This window comes from Scatophagus argus, chromosome 14 (genome assembly GCF_020382885.2).
Source record: "Scatophagus argus isolate fScaArg1 chromosome 14, fScaArg1.pri, whole genome shotgun sequence".
NCBI lineage: Eukaryota > Metazoa > Chordata > Actinopteri > Scatophagidae > Scatophagus > Scatophagus argus.
The window spans coordinates 14,064,127-14,079,114 of record NC_058506.1 but is presented as its reverse complement, the minus strand read 5'-3'; the positions used below and the strand labels follow the sequence as shown (position 1 = coordinate 14,079,114).

The following is a 14,988-nucleotide window of genomic DNA, read 5'->3' as shown; positions in this document are numbered from 1 at the left end:
CCTGTTCTCTCCCTCCTCCCACTTTCTACCCGATTCATTTTCTGATATACATGCTCTCATGGGTGTCTCAGCCTGTTGCAAAATGCCCCCACCTTCGACCCTCCATCCACCCCCTCTCCCTCTCTCTATCTCTCATACACACACATACACACACAAACACACTGTCTCTTGCATTTGTTTCTGATCATTTTGCATTGCAGTTTTTTTCAATCCATAATGGTGTTAGTAGGTTTGTATGTGCAGGCAGGACACATGGCATGGCGAAGGCAGCTCTTATGTACTTCTGAGCTGCTGTTTTGATTGGCTCAGACAGCCAGACCCTGTTATGCGGTGGAGGATGTATACGACAGAGCGGTGTCCAATCAAAGACTGTTACTATGCAGCCACATACACGCTACATGCATCTCTATGCAGTGTATAGAAAAACACACCCTTGTAATGTAAACCATTAATATATCATAACACCAAGATAAGATTTATTTTTCACCTGAGGTAAATGTATTGCATAAACCAGCACTGCTGTTTCATTACATGTTAAATATCATCACATAACGTCATGCAGCACATCCATCATTACACAACACTCACAGTATACCATACTCAATATCCAGCATCAGAAGCAGTGCACCATACCACGTGGAAATAATGAATGGAGACAGAGAAAGAGAAAATCCTTGAGATGCAGCAAATCGCAAAGATTTTTCAGCTTGAGATACAGAAATAGTGGGTGAGAGATGACAAATCTGGAAAAGAGATGCAGTGAACTGGCAGGAAGGGAACTTGAAATAAAAAATTTGACATTCAAACAATCACTACACAGCATGAATGCTGTAACATACCAACAAATTCAGCTTTTCTTATGTTAATAAATTGATTTTTGGTTGCCTCTCTATCATTCTTTGTTTGCTAACAATATTTGAGAATAGTTGTTATAACATATATCTACCTTTATTTTGTAAATTACAGTAGCCTATGTGTTGATCTTCATATTAAAAGAAACACATGAAAAGACACCAGTTTAAAGGTAAGGGTGCAATATCTATGGTATAAAATAGATCATACATGAATTTAGGTGAATTCTTATGAGCCTTAAACATAAACCTACTGAATAATAATAATAATAAATCTAGTTTTGGTCAGCTGCTTCTCCTATTCACCCCCATACACTAGTAAACCCCGCCCATTGGCCTCTGATTGACAGCTCTGATCTCGAGACAGCAGGGTGGCCAGTCACGCTCTCGCCATGCAAATGAGCCGCGCTCGGGCCGGGCGGGTGCCCATGTGGACCAGCACCATGCCTTGTTGTTCTGAGCGCTGATTGGCTCGCTGGCGCCTGATTGTTCTTCATGCGCTGCGGGCCAACAGCAGGAACCAAAACATGGAGGACGATTGACGTCAACGGGACTTCCCTGTCGCGAAGCACACGGAACTAAGCGAGTAGACTGAAATTCTCTTTTTGTTTCCGGTAGCTTTAAAACACAGAGGTTACGATAGATGAAATCGCAGTTTTGTGAGTAGAGAGAGCTAGCGTTTACCGAGACCGACAACGCGGAGTAGGAGGGCGTGATGCGTTCGCCGGGCTTTGTCAGAGGCCGTAGTAACAGGGCGGGGCAGGAATCCGAGAGGGGCGGGTCTTAACGAGAACACGACTCGCCTTGTTGTGTGTATTCCCGTGCTCGCATCGCCATCTTGTTGCAATCCTATTTTTACGTATCCGAGGATCTACTTTCCGTTCGGCCGGATTAAAAATCGTCCCACTGCCTTCAGGAGAAACGCAGGGGACGAAGAGCTCGGGCGTGCAGGTGTTAACAGTGCACACGGCGCTTCCTACCGGGACACTACCTACCCAACGGTCTTTTTCCTCCTTCCGTCCCGGGCCACCGGGTCGCCTGCCGTGAGGGTTTACGCGCAATGAGCATCGATACACTTTTGGAGGCGGCCAGATATCTGGAATGGCAAGCCCAGCAACAACAGATCACACGTGGTAAGTCGAACAGCAGACTGGCGAGTCGTGCTGAACGTACATGACACCAAATAACAGTGCGTGCTTCACCCTAAACTGCCTTTGGGGGACCGAAGCCCGTAACTCCCAGCCATAGCTGGACTTGCTTTTTTAACCGACCCGCCTGTGGTGAACGGAAGCGTTTGTAGTTTTTTTTCTTGGTCGCCCGGGTTCATGCCAAAATAGGGACCAAAGTCACTACAACCTATCTGCAATTCCGCAGTGGCTCATTATTGCACGCAGTTGTCTCCCCCCAATGCGGAAACGGTCAAAGTTGTTTTGCGAACTACTTTGCGCGCTCTTGGCGTGTGTGTGTGTGTGTGTGTGTGTGACAGTTTCAACACTCAAGTGACTCACCGTACGCGCGCGCGTGTGAGTGAGAGAGAGAGAGAGAGCGAGACATGGCAGGGGAGTTCCTGTCAATAACCGTGGTCCATTTATGTATAGTATCTTTGTTATGAAGCGGTTAGCTGTGGACTGTGCACTTTATGCAATATTTATACATGTAAAAGCTCAAACACAATTTAAATGTTGTGTTAAAATTGGCGTTCAAAGTGTGTTATTTTCAAGAGAGTTTCACAGATATCCTGTTATAAAAGAGCACCCCCCCACCGAATCGATTTGCCCCAGTTTTTTGTCCGTCGAGCACCGGCAGGGCGGTGGCGAGCAGAGGCTGCTCTTTACATAATACCCTGACATTGCTCAGCTATCTCATGACACACACAGGGGCGGGGCCTCACGCGCTCACACCGTCCCCAACAGTATATCTGCGCGCGCTAGCGTATAACATGTTTGTTTGTGTCCCTCGTGTTGATTTGAAACCGATGTGTAGTCAATCGAAGTAATGATCATGGACAGTAAAACTAGACGGGGGGTCTGCTTTTTGTGTTTCTCCCCTCTGATGACGTGTCAGACAAATCAACCCCCTCCCCCTCGCATAACTTACCCTACCGCGTGCTAGGATCCGCCCACCACGACCACGTGCACCCCCCCCCCCTCCTGATACACGCCTACGCGCACGCGCGTGCGCACACGCGCACACACACACAGTCACTCTCATCCCCGCCCTTCCCATTCAGAGTACTGACAGTGGCGGGTCAGACACAGGGGGAGAGAGGGAGAGAAAGGGGGGTAAGTAGGGCAGCGTCTCGGCTCACCCCCCACCCCAGCCCAGCCTCTTTCAATGCAGAAGTTATGTAATTTACGTTTGCGTGCATTTGACAATCTGGAGCATGGTGCGAGTGGATTGTACTACAAAAGCTAGAAAGAACAGCCTACTCTCAGCTAACATCGACCTCTGTGTCTGCTGGACTGTAGTTTATACCTCTGCTATATCTCCTTGGAATTTGCCCTTATTTCTTATTGTAGATCTGTTTTTTTTATAGCTTTCAGTACTTTCAACACTATCAAATGCAAATAATGCCTAAAATGCGATACTGAAAAAGTATCAAAGTATTGATATTTTGACAACCTTTGGTGTTCCTCTGTTATACATTATTGGAGAACAAACATCATAATTGTAAAGCAGACACTAACTTAGTTATAAGCTTCTGTGAGATTAAGTGATGCATAGTGTTTAGTGATCCAACTCCAATACATATTGAGTTTGCTTGGTTATCAATAAAGATGCAAATCCTCACACAAACAACAGAATAATCATTCTTTCTTGGAAGAATTACTGAAACAACTGATTATTCAAACTGTTGTTTTGTTTTCTAGTGAATAATTTCAGTTCTAGCTGCAATAAGCTCTCATCCATCTCTTCTTAAAACCAAACACAGTGCTCACAAGAAGGTGGAGCATCCTTGTATGTCTTAGCATGAATAACGTGAAAACATGAATTATTGGGAGCGAACAGGCAGGACTCCGAGGTAGCACGATTAACAGTGTATTGACTTGGATGTTGTTGAAGCCCAAGAAAGTACAATTTCCAAAGTGCAGAATAATAATGTCGTTCTGCATATCATCACGACGAGCACATTGAACTGGACAGGCCTTCTCCATGATGAACTATTGCCCCAGATGAGAGGAAGCTGCGTCATTAGGAGTTTGCATTTTCATGCAAAGAAGCTGTAAAAATGTGTTACTTAACACCCAGCCAGCCAGGCATGTTGGCATGTGGTGTTCCTGTGTAGTTTGATAATGGTGGTGATGGCTGGGCTGTGTGTGTTGGCATTGTGCAGGTTTGAGGAATCCCTGGGATCTTCTGTGTCTAATTCTGCTGTTTCCATGGTAACCGAGGGCTTTCCACATCGCTTTGAGTCTGCCTGCTACGGTGTGCAGTAACTACTCACTCATACCATGTGTGTGTGTGTGTGTGTGCGCGCGCCTCTGCATACTCCACACGAGCACAGCGTGGGAACATTCCCATCCTACCATGTGATTTTCTTTTTTTAAATCTATATTTTGACCTTTTTTCTCTTTTTTTTTTTTTTTTTTTTTTTCAACAAGTCTTGTTTTTCCATCCTTGTGCCAACCATAGTTGACCCAGCAGAGTGGCTCCTTTACAGTCCACTGCTGTTGGTCAGACTGCCCTGACGTGGCCCAGGCGTATGAGCATGCTCAGAGCTGGAACGGTCCAATCACAGGACAGACGGAGGGGTGTTCTCTCCGGTCAGGAGGACAGGGATGCAGACAGTTTCTGTGGTTGTTTCTCCCTCCAGATGATCTGATTCCCCGATGACATCATTCCTTGTTTGTGTTTGTGTGGCGTCCGAAGTGGCATCCAATCTGTCAAAGTTATCTGTATCACAACAATGAAAACAGCAAAGACTGGCTGAAGGCAAGACTGTCATTTATTGGATGATGGTAGTAATAAAGTAGTTCGAAGTAATTAATGATGTTTAAACTCGACGTAGCTCATGGTCTACATTCAGGATGGACACGTGTTTGTCTATACATGAATGTTGTCATGTACTCTACGTTATGGCATGAAGGACAGATGTACACTAGAAATAATCCATCGTGATTTGTTTTTCTTAAATCTGAACTGAGGGCTGTTCTTCCCGTGTTCTGTTTATCTGTACAGTTTACCCTCCTGTTTGCCTTCTCCTACGTCTTATCTTTCTAACTTGTTAGTCCTCATTTCCCATCGCTCACTCCTTTGTGCATCTTCCTTCCTCTCTTCTTACAGAGGAAGAGCAACGCAAGGAGAAGGAGCTCATCAATAGGGAGGCAGAGTCGAGGCATGTGGAACTTGTGACCTCGCTGTCTCCGCCAGTCAGAGCCAACCACATCACTTGGGGAGATGATACTCAACGTCAACAGCTACATCCACCTCCCGCTCCTCCTCCCCCCTCTCTCCCACCTCCACAAGTTCCCATCGCTGTCATCCCAATGGTCCCGGTTGTCACTGCGACGCCCTCGGTCCCGCCTCTCCCACTCACAACCCCGATTGCTGCGGCAGCAACGACGCTCAACAGCTCTCAGCCAGCCAAGAACGCCTCCTCCTCTCCAAAGCAGCAGCCGGCCTCTCCTCACCTGTTGTGCGCCCCCCAGATGAAGGTAGACACCAGTCAGCAGCTGGTTGGCACAAAGCCCAGCCAGCCACAGCCTCAGGTTCAGATTCAGTACCCACCCTCCATCAGCACTAATGGCTCTGGCTCCCAGCATGCACTGGTCCCCCATCAAGCTACACCCACATCTCAGCCACGGCCTAATGGAGTGACGATGGAGGACATGAGGGGGATGGAAGGGAAGAGGAGACCAGGAGGGTCAGTTTATGTGTATATGTGTGTGCGTCTGTTTATTTATAGTGCAGATTGTTTTATGGTTGTATTTTATAATTTATTTTTTGTTTCCAGAGCCGGGACCAGAGAGGTGCACAATAAACTGGAGAAGAACAGGTTAGTCATAATAAGGTGAACTTCTTTTTGTTGCCGTTAGTATTTAAGGATAGCAAAACAGCCGATTTCCTTAGCCTGACTGCCATATACAGGTGTTCTTGTGTTTATTAAGTGTGTTTATGAAAGGGCTCAAAAGCAAATGCCAAAGATCGTGGCATTTCCTGTACAAACCATGAAATCCTTTTCAGGCATGTAGAGTTAAGAGGACTCTTTAAATGACAACAACTCAAGCAAATTATTAGCTTAACAGCAAATAGTAAATATTCTCCAAGATACATGCAAAGTGTGACTCTTTCTTGTTTCTTACTTTTGGATCTCCAGGCGAGCGCACCTCAAGGAGTGTTTTGAGACGCTGAAGAAGAACGTCCCAAATGTTGACGAGAAGAAAACCTCCAACCTCAGCGTTCTCCGCAGTGCTTTGCGTTACATACAGGTAAATGTTTGAAGATGTTCTCAGCTTTCCCAGCATGGTGAAACTGCAAGCTTTTACATCTCGGTGTGGTCTGACGTGGTCTACTGCTCGCTTCTTGCTTTTCATTGTCTTTGGTTTTGAATTGATTGGTTCAGTTCTGGGAAGAGCACAGGCTTTGGTCATTTGTAATTAATATATAATGCCCTGTTTTTTTTTTCATAGCCATTAAGCTTTTGGTTGGTTTGTCCCTTGTGACTATGATATGGCATCCAAACAAATACTGGCGAAGCAGCCTATGAGAGTCTTTATTATGTACTGTCCATTATAGTAAGTTTCCTTTTCTTGAGAACATTGCATTTCAAGTGTTTCGGTGAGATTCTTATCTAGTAGAATTGTTGTGTAACGTCCTGTTGTCATGCAGTATGAAATAGACGCGGAATTGTTTGTCCCAAGAACTAAGTGACCGGAAAGGATTAGAGTAACATTTTTGTGGCGAAAGTTTTGTAGCATATTGTAGTTGTGTAGAGGAGGCTACTAATATTGCATTGCTGAGGTTGGTGTGGGGGAGGGACCTGGAACGCCTCGAAGAGATGAGTTTTCAGTTTACAAAAGTAGACGAGGGAGGATTTCTGCACTGTGGCCTGGAGCTAGATGCAGCGATTCTCACTTTTTTTTGTGGACTAGAGCCTCCATGATATTGAGTTCAATGGAATATGCAATGGGGAGTCAGTGGAAGGAGCTAAATTAGGCCATGAGATGGAAGAGCCTGTTCAAAACAAGACTTGCTGCAAGATCTTGGGCCAGCCTTCAGGGAACACAACAAAGGGATTTTAGGCAGTCTTTGACAGGATACCGTGATGCTTTGATATGCTGGTGCTGGTGAGGAAAGTCGTACTGCAGGCCTGACGTTTTCATGTTTTAAAATTAAGGTTTAGAGAACAGCTCTTTTGATTTGCCACCCACCCAGCCGTCAGATGATACGGCTAATATATGGAAAATCACATGTAAAGTGAGAACACTTACCGGTATGTTAACCTTAATGAACTGTTTCACTCCTGTGCATCAGTAAAAACCCCAACTAAGATGCCTTTTTTGTTTGTGTAAAATTAACTTGGAATATTTAATTTGGACGGCAGCATATTTCCCAATGAGAAAGGCCGTCTCACATGGCTACACTGTTCCTCAGCCTTAGAAAGCTGAATATCCAGCCACCACCCTGTATATTTGCTCCTGTTTTGGCACCTTCCCCTCTGATGTATAACATAATCATCAGTTCTTTATTGTAGATGTTCAGCCCCCTCCCCCTTTCCCCACCTCCTCTGTTGATGCCTCTCCTTATGTGAACTCCAGTCTCTCTCCCTCTCCCAGAGCCATGTGAGATCTGAGCACATGGCTAGCGCAAGCCTGTTGACGTCACCGAAGCTCACCCGCTTCGTTAGATTGCAGAGGCTGCTTCAGGTACCGCTTGCACTAATAGGGTGGCACAGCAGTGTTTCCATGATTGTAACGGTGGAACCGGCGCAGATTTTCTTTGTCTTTTAACCCCTGTCTGACTCAACCTTTTCTTCCCTTCATCTGTGTGTTGTCCTGCATCTCCCTGCTGTCTCTGGTGTTCAGAACACTTGGTAACCATGGCGACGGACGGCAGGTGGCCAGGGTTTTCCTTCATGTTTGCCTGAGTGTGTGTGTGTGTGTGTGTGTGTGTAAATCAGATTCTGCTATACTGGTCTTTTTGTCGACAGTCATGGATGATGGAGCACTGAAGTGAGCTTTCAGGACTCGAAGCGTTTCAGTTCACCCCCCGTCTTATTGTGCTTGTCCTCATATCAACCTGGTGAAGGTCAGACATTTACACAGGTGCACAGGTGATTAAGGCAGAGACCCCTGTCAGGACACAATATCATCAGCGCTTGAATCATTTTCACCTTTTTATATTAAGAGGATGCGTTGAAAGGGAAAGCGTAGATGAAGTGGGGGTGGGGGGTGTCGAGGGAGCAATGGATGGGGGAGTGGAAGAAGAGGGAGCGTAGGATTGGGGGGGTGATTTGCTCGACTGGCAAACATCCAGTCACATCACTCCTCACATGTAAATACCCCTGTGCTTCACCCAATTAGATGCTTATGTTTTTTTCACAAGCAGCAGCCAATTCCTCACAGATGAGGTTGCCAGGGAAACTGCTATGGGTGACAGCTGTTTCCTTGGTGATTTGCTGCAGGCTAATGGTGTCTCGGTTTGTATGGGAAGACCTTGAAATGATGTTCATGGGCGTACACGCTCTCATACATAAGCAGTTGTAGTTCATCTGTGGCCAGCTTGAGCAAGATTATGTTAAGAGAGAATATCTGTTGGCTTCGAATGTGTGTCAGTGGTGTCACACTGAGTCTTGTAAAGGGACTGTCTCCAGTGAGTCTGCTCATGCAGCAGACACACGATACATGTTACTGTCAGACATGAAACGGCAAACGTAAATCAGCTGGAATAACTTTTATTATAACAACAGATGTTAAGACTGTTAAAGTGTACTTATTGGAAATCTATGAGCTGAAATTGCTGTAATTTCCAGAAGCGGCTCCTGTTTACTAAAAACTACCCTTACAGTTATGTGAAAAAGGCTGCGTGTGGAAGCACAGCAGGGGGCTGTTCCGAGAAATGCTGAGCTGTTATAAGATTGCAGTTCACCAGGTCTGGACTGGTAGCTATTAAAGCAACGAGGGCTATGAATTAAGATGGGAACGGTGAGAAAAGTGGACATGTGAGTGAGGCCATCACATGTCTGCAGAGAGTAAGCATTGTCCTGTAGTAGGATCAGAAGGATTTCAGGAATTGCCGAATAGTCATGTCTACTGAATATTCTTTTTCAGTAATGTGATGAAATAACAGGTGCACACATAAAACGTTTCACTGGTTTACCAGCCTAATCCCTTAGAGCCTTGCTTTCCACCTCTCCATCCTCTGCCCTCCTCTTCCCAACATTTTCTTCCAGTGACCCCCCCCAATTCCTCCCTCGTAATCTGTGTTAATATCCTTAGTCCGTCGTAGTATTTGGTGTTCATGCGTCAGCTGACCCACACAGAAACTGGGTCAGAGAGACTGCATGGTGGGGCTGGAGAAGCTGTGCTTCTGTGCTTTCTCTCTTTATCTTTCTTTTTCTTTCTTTTAGTGTCTCCTGCCATGTTTTTCTTTATCATTTCATTTGTAAATCTACAAACACACTCACAGTGCCGTGCTGGGAATGATTACTTTTGTTTAGCCATGTGTGACTAATGTTCAGGCATCAGTAATCCACAGACAGGAGACCTGGTGATGAACTTGGGTGATAGGTGTAAATAAAACATGGCAGGAAGTGTTCTCCTACTCGAACCCCATTGTCTTGAAAAAAAAAAAAACCAAACAAACAAACATGATGGCCAGGAAACAGGACGAGCTTAAGCAGATGACGCCAACAGAAGCAGTATGGACATGCTTGAACTTGCGTACACGTTTCCCTGCTGGTGTTTGAAACTGACCTGGCAAAACTGTGCTACAGGATTGTGCAAGCTGGGAGAAATGTGGGAGTGGCAAGACTGCAAAGAGAAAGTTGGTCCGAATCCCTGTTTCTGTTGCGGTGCCAGTTCTCTGAACATTAAAACTAATCCTGGCTTCATATAACGTACATAAAGTATTTCTCAATTTGTGGCCTTATGAGAGACAGAACAAAGTTTTTTGTCTCTACTGTCCTGTTTTTATATTTTATTACCCTGTTCCCTGTTTTGTGATGTACTGCTGTTTGGATTGTTAATTTACTGTTTGTACTGTGAACTATTAATGAAACCTCAACACTTCCTCCATCTGTTTCATATTAAAACTTTTCCTGATCTTAAAGTGCATAAGAACTAATGAAGTGAGTGTGGGTAGTATTTTTGTTGAAAAGAGAAACTTTATGGAATTTACTGATGGAACTCAATAGTAGGCAGAATTTCCATGATAATGTGATCCATTGTAATATATATTTTCCTTTTTGTGTGTTTTCTGACCTGCATTTATTCATACAGACTACCACCTCAGCTGAATACATGCTTTACTTTGAGAATCGACAGCACATTTGTCAACCATGTGCCTTTCACCTCTTCTTAATCAAAGCTTAATCAGAGTTTTAAAGAGTTCTTACATGTACTAGTGAGCCTCATCTACTCTGCTGTCTTGTCTCCCCTGCAAGACTCTGAAGAGGAAGGAGAAGGAGTACGAGCATGAGATGGAGCGTCTGGCCAGAGAGAAGATCGCTACGCAGCAGCGGTTGGCCGAGCTCAAGAATGAGCTCAGCCAGTGTATGGATGTCATCGAGATCGACCGAGTTCTCCGACAGACCATCCAGCCAGAGGACGACCAGGCCTCCACGTCCACTGCCTCAGGTACAGGGATGAGATGTGGCAACTCTCAGGCATACATTAGATGTTAGTTTCACACCTGACACTGTTGCACAGATAAAACTTTTTATAGTAAGCAGTGATTAGTTTGCATTTCAATGCATGAACTTTGCATAACATTAATGTGCATATGCACGGCTCTGTGTCTTGAGTTGCATCACAATGTCTAACATTTTTCCTCTCTGATCTACAGAAGGAGAAGACAACTTTGAGCAGGACATCGATGATGATGTCCCTACTCCTGTTTCTGCTCCCACATCCCTCCCCAAACCAACACCTGCCATCTTACAAGCCCAGCCGCTCCTCCCTTCTCACCTGTCAATCCAGCACACTGCCCTGCCGCTCTCTGGTGTCCTGACTACACCCTCCCCCTCTGCTCCCCTTCCCCCTCAAGCCATCGCCCCTGCTCCGGCCCCATGTCCACCCCCACCACTGCAGGCTCATCCTATTCAACCCCCGGCAGTGCAGGTCCAGCCTACTGTCATCGCTCACGCCGCCGTCTCCCACGCTTCAGTCATCCAGGCTGTCAATCACAGCCTGCCAGCCAATCACAAGCACCTGACGCACATCGCCCCGTCACCTGGCCCCACTTCCTCTACCCCTCAGCCAATTGCGGCGGCTCCAGCTGCGACCGCCACTCACCAGCAGATAGCTGCCCAGCCCATCGGACACATCACCGTCCACCCGGTGGCTCACCTGGGAGGTCCCCTACCATCCCACCTCCCGACTCTCTACCCCCAGGGCGTATCTGTGTCCCAGCCCACCATGGTGGGCCACATCACTCACACCTTTACCCATCACACGCTGCCGCACGTCCAGGCCAATCATCAAGCTAACACTAACGGAGCCCAGGTGAACAGCGCAGCTGTGATGAGCCAGGGGAGCCCATCACTGGGAAAACCTACAGCAGTGCTGGCCCCCCACCCACAGCTGGTTGGACAGGCTGCCGTCCTCAACCCTGTCACTATGGTTACAGTCCCAACCTTCCCTGTCAGCACACTCAAACTGGCCTGATAGAGTAAAGAAAAGATGAGGGGAAAAACATTCAGAACTTTTGTTGCACTCCTATCAGTAATCAAAAGCGGAGAATCTCTGACAGACACATGAAAATTTGCAACTCTCATACAACTCATCAACAGTTTTTATGGACAACTTATGATGAATATCTCCAGAGATATCTTGGTCACAACTCGTATGGGAACAGTAATATTAAAGCAGAGTCAGTGGGTCAGGCCATTGTTTTTGAAAATAAGACTTTGACATTTGTCTGCGCTACAAGGACAGGAACTCTGTTTTATCTTCCTTCCTTCCTTCCTTCCTTCCTTCCTTCCTTCCTTCCTTTACAACCAGAAGCACTAACATAATAAGCTCAGTTCACACTCAGGCATCAAGGATTTACCTTAACTCTTCACTCACTCATTGAGGGGAAACGCATGAGAGAATGCTGTTGCCATGGTGATACAGTATGTGCCCATTTTGTATTCATATATCGGTGATGTCTTGTGGGACGTGCTAGTGGATTAATGTTACTGATGTGTTTGAGAGCAGGAGGACACCCAGGGCTTTGATCAAGTGTGAAGCAAAGCATTGTCACTGACACAGTTCTTCACTTTATGTCAGTATGTTATATTGCTTCTAGTTTCTTTTCCACTTTGCTTTTGTTCCTTGATCCTGGCTCAAAACGTGCTCCATGAAATGACTGCTTGGCCCTCTCCTTCTTCCTTCCAAATGAAGGTTCCTCACCGCTGCACTTGCCACCAAACACTTTGCAAACTTTTTAAGAAAAGAATGAAGAATGAACTAATAAAACAGGATCCAGTCTGCACTTAAAAAGACTGAAAAAGGGCAAAGAAACAATTACTGGCCTTGTGGAGAAGTTATTTATAGAGACAACATGGACTTTACCTGTTGGTTATTGCACAAAGATTTCCTTGTTGGAAGCCGCTAAAATACAGATTAACAATTAGAGCAACATGTTAGAGCTCAGCAGTCAGAAAGTCCTGAAACAGACAGTAAACAAAGTTAGGATTGGAAATTTGGAAAAGTGTGATTTTTGAGATTCAATTTGAAAAAACAAATTCATGCAGTTAGTTAAATGTTTATCAATGATCGTAACAATGAGTTTTGTCATGATTACCAGTCTCTCAGTGAAAAGCTTGGTCAAGGTTAAATGTTAGCTCTCTCTCCTCTAGAGAACTCTTATGTTAAAGGTTCTTGAGCTGTCAGAATGATTTGATTCTGGTTATGGACAAGATAATTTCACTGTGAGAAATCAAAAGATTTGTCATTTGAGTGCATTATTCCCTTTAAGTCTTTGTACCTGCTGGTGATTTTTGAGGCAAAAAAAAGCTCAGGAAACCAGCCAGGACCTCAAAGTCAAGACCATGTTTTCCAACCTGTCATAGGCTATTTGGACAGTAGTGTAGTTCATGCTGAACAACGATCTACGTGGAAAGATGCGTGTGTATCCCAGATGCATAAATTTAAGTTCAAAGACAGATGATGACGACATGCCATACAGCCATTGGCTTACTGCTCTCAAAACACAGACAGGTTTCCTGGCGTTGCTGTCAGACGACAAGCTTTCGTCCTCTTCATGCTGATGCAACAGCTCCCTCTGCTGCTTCATTCCAGACCTCATACTGATGTTACTCACACAACACTGCGGAGCACAACACAAACTTCCTGCACACACGTTCAAAATTTGTGAAAACATTGAGAGAGACGCCTTGACTGTAAAAGCTCATTCTTGAAAACAAAATTTCAACTCAAGAAAAAATAATCCAAATTTTTTAGTTTTATACAGCATTAAATCACATGCAGTATGGATCTGGGGTCATGTGACAAATTTCAACCACTGAGAAGACTGTGAGGTGGGGATGGAAGCCACAGAAAAACAATTTTGAGAAGTTTGGATGCGGCACAGAAAAAAAAATGGACAGGAAGAAGTATTGTTCAAGCTTGGGATCAGTTCATATTTTATTGCAGTTTTTTAAAAAAATAATTTGGCAACGACATCACAGATTTTTTTTTTCCTCTTCCCAGTGATGTCGAACAAACAAGCAGTATCCAACACCCAAGCTAAAATCCTCTGCTCCAGTTCAGAAAATGAGTTTCTTTTTTTTCTTTCATTTCAGAATGGAAATTTTGTTGTGATGCCCACTTTCCCTTGTGTGTGTGTGTGTGTGTGTGTGTTTGTATTTGTCTTCTGTGTGTCTTTATGTGCACATACTCGAATCATTCATGGCTTCACAGCACTCTTGCCAGTCTATACATGTCACGCCATAAAATCTCCCGTTAGTGTATGTGTAGTCAGTGTTGCGTGGATCTGCTCCTCACCTCTTCTGCTGTTTCTGTATGTCATGTCTTTATATGTGACTGTATTCAGTATGTTTTATATTCTGTACTATAGTTAATCCTACTGTATCTGTAGCATGGCTCTGTTTTTTGTTATAAAGTTTACCCTGTGCATGATGGAGTGTGTGTGTGCGTGTGTGTGTGTGGCAAGCGAGCTATTTTTTACACAGAGTTGATCTATGGTATGAGCCTGTTTGGGTGCTATCGTGTGTGTGCCTATACTCAGTTTTCCTGAACACTGTGACAACTCTGGCAAGACACGTACGCATTGAGCGAATCGAAGAGACAAAAATTTACTGTCCTAATTGTTTCCTATGTTTTTCTTTTTTTTTTTTTTTTTTTTTGGTAAGTTTTCCATTTTGTGAGACGGACTGCAACATGGAGTGGAAAAAGTTAAAAAAAAAGAAAAAAGTAGTTGCTCTTTTCTTGATAACACAATAATGTCTAATATTCAATTTGAGTTTTGTAATATTTGTATGTACGTATGAAAGTTTTGTAAATTTGTGATCGTATGCACGTTTTGGCATATGAGTGTATGTATCAAATTTTAATATGCTTGTTTCTTTTTGGTTTTGTTTTGCATGTAGATTGCTGTTTAGTTTCTTTTGTTTAAGAGTTTTGTTTTTCTGTTTTAGTTTTTGGGACCATGTACAATACTGTATAACGTGGGCAGGATCTTGGACCTCATGCTACATTGATATTATATATGAATATAAAAACATGTTTTCCCTATGGAGAAAGTTTTAAGTTATATATCGCCTGTACACTTTGGGCTGCCTTTTAGATCTAACTGTCCACTGTTTAAGATAACTGATGATAATGGATACAACATATTAATGATGAAGAATTATGCTGATAAAATAATAAAGATTCTTAATAAATCTTATTACATTTACAACACATGTTGCTCCTGTGTTTAATGATCTTGTGTAAAAATAAGACATAAATTGCAGTTAAAAAGCTTTTTT

At 44.2% G+C, this 14,988-nt stretch overlaps 1 protein-coding gene across 1 annotated transcript; it reads left to right on the top strand.

Annotated features, from left to right (window-relative positions):
• Positions 1 to 1,354: 1,354 nt before the first annotated feature.
• On the top strand, positions 1,355 to 14,920 carry mntb (MAX network transcriptional repressor b). Its single transcript, XM_046410378.1, has 6 exons — positions 1,355 to 1,984; positions 5,136 to 5,715; positions 5,806 to 5,847; positions 6,169 to 6,280; positions 10,456 to 10,648; positions 10,857 to 14,920. Exons 1-6 carry the CDS (start codon positions 1,912 to 1,914, stop codon positions 11,675 to 11,677), a joined length of 1,821 nt encoding a protein of 606 aa, XP_046266334.1. The 5' UTR covers positions 1,355 to 1,911; the 3' UTR covers positions 11,678 to 14,920.
• The last annotated feature ends 68 nt before the right edge of the window (positions 14,921 to 14,988 follow it).

Bases quoted from the DNA above. Each gene is read 5' to 3' on its own strand.
- mntb (XM_046410378.1), top strand. From the start codon at position 1,912: ATGAGCATCGATACACTTTTGGAGGCGGCCAGATATCTGGAATGGCAA. The intron at 5,716-5,805 runs GTCAGTTTATGT...TTTTGTTTCCAG, and splicing joins GGGAAGAGGAGACCAGGAGG to AGCCGGGACCAGAGAGGTGC. The intron at 10,649-10,856 runs GTACAGGGATGA...TCTGATCTACAG, and splicing joins CTCCACGTCCACTGCCTCAG to AAGGAGAAGACAACTTTGAG.